This window comes from Phalaenopsis equestris, unplaced genomic scaffold, assembly GCF_001263595.1.
Source record: "Phalaenopsis equestris unplaced genomic scaffold, ASM126359v1 Scaffold000430, whole genome shotgun sequence".
NCBI lineage: Eukaryota > Viridiplantae > Streptophyta > Magnoliopsida > Asparagales > Orchidaceae > Phalaenopsis > Phalaenopsis equestris.
This window is the reverse complement of record NW_018164871.1, coordinates 55,461-57,982: the sequence shown is the minus strand read 5'-3', so window position 1 is coordinate 57,982 and position 2,522 is coordinate 55,461. Positions and strand designations below refer to the sequence as shown.

Here is a 2,522-nt window from a genome sequence, read left to right as displayed (position 1 = left end):
GGCACTTGATAAAACTTGAGAAAGCATTTAAATCTTGTTGAATCAAGAAAAATTGTCAGTATGAATTTTAAAAAAATTAAAATAGACTAGAATGAAAAAGGAGAAATTCAATAATCTAATGAAAGACTTCTAGAGCAAATTAAACCGATCGGCTGAAGATCATTAGCTGATAGAAGAAAAGATGATCCGCTAAACAACTAAACTAATACCAAGGACCACGAAAACTAAAGACATCGATACCGATGGCTACAGGGTCAACCAGTTGTCATTTGAGAGATGCTCGATTTCATAGAGTGAATGTCGATCGATACTTATACAAAACAACCAACCTAAATCAGTTAAGTTGACTTGTCCAAATGCTCTCCAATAGGGAGACTTAGGCTTTGTTTGGCGCAGCTGTGGATTATTTATAATCTGCTGATAAACAGATTATTCTGATAATCTGATAATTTACAGATTATCAGAATAATCTGGCTTGTTGTTTGGGGCAGCTTATTCAGACTAGCTTATTGGTGGTTAAATGACATTCCTGCCCCTGTCTGATAAAACTGTTTGGGGCAGCTTATTCAGAATAGCTTATTGATAGAAAAGAAACATAGTGCAGAAATATACGATAATCACATATCAGTTCTAAAAGATATCATACAGTTCTCACACCCTAATGAGTACCAGGGGAACTAAAAAAATTACAAATACAAGTACAACAACAATGAGAAATATTAAAATATTCAACTTAAGACTCTGGCTACGCCGGTCCTCATCTGCACTGTCAGCCGGAGAAAACATCGGATTCACATGATTGTTGGCATGACGTTGGCATGACTACGGTCAGTGTAATATGAGGGACTATCAGCCCACCGGAAGAAACCACAACGAGCTGAAACACCATTGGCATAACCATAAAACTGCCTCCCAAAGCTATGCTCCTTAAGTGAAGTTAACAACGGAGACGGTAGTCCACAATAACATAAAATCCCTATGTCTGTACCTGATATTCTGGAGGTCATGTTGGTATAACTGTGATGATTCTGGAGGTCATGTTGGTATAACTGTGAAAATAACAAAAGAATGAAATGTGAGCTTAAGGTATTTTAAAAAAAAATCAAAATTAAATGCGTATGAATATGAACTTATAATCTTATTAAAAGAAAACTTGGTAGATCAACAGCCACAAATATCATCTGTGATAGACTCCCTTAAAGCAATCATATCAGCCAAACTTTCAGCATCTTGATCTCCAAAATCATTAGATTCTATATCCTCTTCAGGTAATGAATGCACCCCCACAAGTCCTGTTGGTTGCTCGAAAATATTGAGTTCATCATTGTCAGCCATACTGAAGTCTGTATCTGATTGCGAGGAATGTCTTCGAATGAAGTTATGTAGTGTCATTGTTGCAACCACAATGTACACCTGCTTTTGGAAAGGATACGACGACATATCACGTAAGATGACCCATTTCTTCTTCCAAACTCCAAATGTTCTTTCAATTACCCCGCGTAAAGATGAGTGGCGTTTATTAAACATTTCATTTCTGCCACAAACTGTGCCACTAGCTCGCTCAAAATCAGGAAGATGATATCTCGAGTCAAAGTAGGGCTTTAGGTATCCTCTTTGCATAGGATATCCTGCATCAACCAGATACATCAACCAGATAATGTTTTCCTAGTACGAGAAACAATGTTAATAAAAAATTGCACAATCCCACATATTCAAATTACTAAACAAAATTAACCTGATGAGGGGTGAGGGAAACACTGCGATCTATTCCTCGTGGCAAAAGAGAAAATTCGACTGTCATGTGCACTCCCTTCCCAGCCCGCAACCACAAAAGTAAAGCACATGTTAAAGTCGCATATGGCTATGACATTTTGCGTTGTGCGTTGTTGAACCACTAGCGTTGTTGAACCACTACGACCGATGTATGCTACATTCTCGTGGTTGGGTATTCGGGCATCAACGTGTGTACTGTCAATTACACCAATACAGTTCTGTTTAGTTGTCCATTACAGAGTGATAATATTATTAAAGTATAGCATGTAACAAAATAAAAACACTGATAGTTACCTTGAAATATGGCATATATTGAGGATCGTTGGCAATTTGTTCTGGAGTGGTAGCAAATGATGGATCCTCTGGTTTAATTATTTGAGTTGCTAAGCTAACAAGTGCATGTATCCCTTTTGAAAAGTAACGACTAATTGTTTCAAATGAATGCTGAAATCTTTCCATAGCTCCTCGAATTGACTCATTCTGTGTCAGAATGTACAGTGTTATAGCCAACACCTCCCAAGACAGAGTTCTAGAAGAATCCTGGAAGCCGTGATTTAGACATAACTCGTGCAGAAGATCCATAAAAATAGGTCTCTTCATTCTGAATATATTTCTGAATCTTATTGGATGTCCCGAAAGCATTTCACTAACCCATCTATCTCCAACAAAGGTGGATGTCATGCGGGGAATGCGAGTAGTGCTACGCTGGTAATAATCCAACAACAATATCGCAACGGCTGTAGCAAATG

The 2,522-nt window shown here is 37.8% G+C and overlaps 1 protein-coding gene across 1 annotated transcript in view; it reads right to left on the bottom strand.

Annotated features, from left to right (window-relative positions):
• Positions 1–1,161: 1,161 nt before the first annotated feature.
• LOC110027620 overlaps positions 1,162–2,522 on the bottom strand; it is a 2,400-nt gene continuing 1,039 nt past the window's right edge. The window contains exons 2-5 of the mRNA XM_020729121.1: positions 2,425–2,478; positions 2,068–2,313; positions 1,736–1,991; positions 1,162–1,628 (exon numbers count right to left, since the gene is read on the bottom strand). Coding sequence (XP_020584780.1) covers positions 1,162–1,628; positions 1,736–1,991; positions 2,068–2,313; positions 2,425–2,478 — 1,023 coding nt within the window. The remainder of the gene's footprint in view (positions 1,629–1,735; positions 1,992–2,067; positions 2,314–2,424; positions 2,479–2,522) is intronic.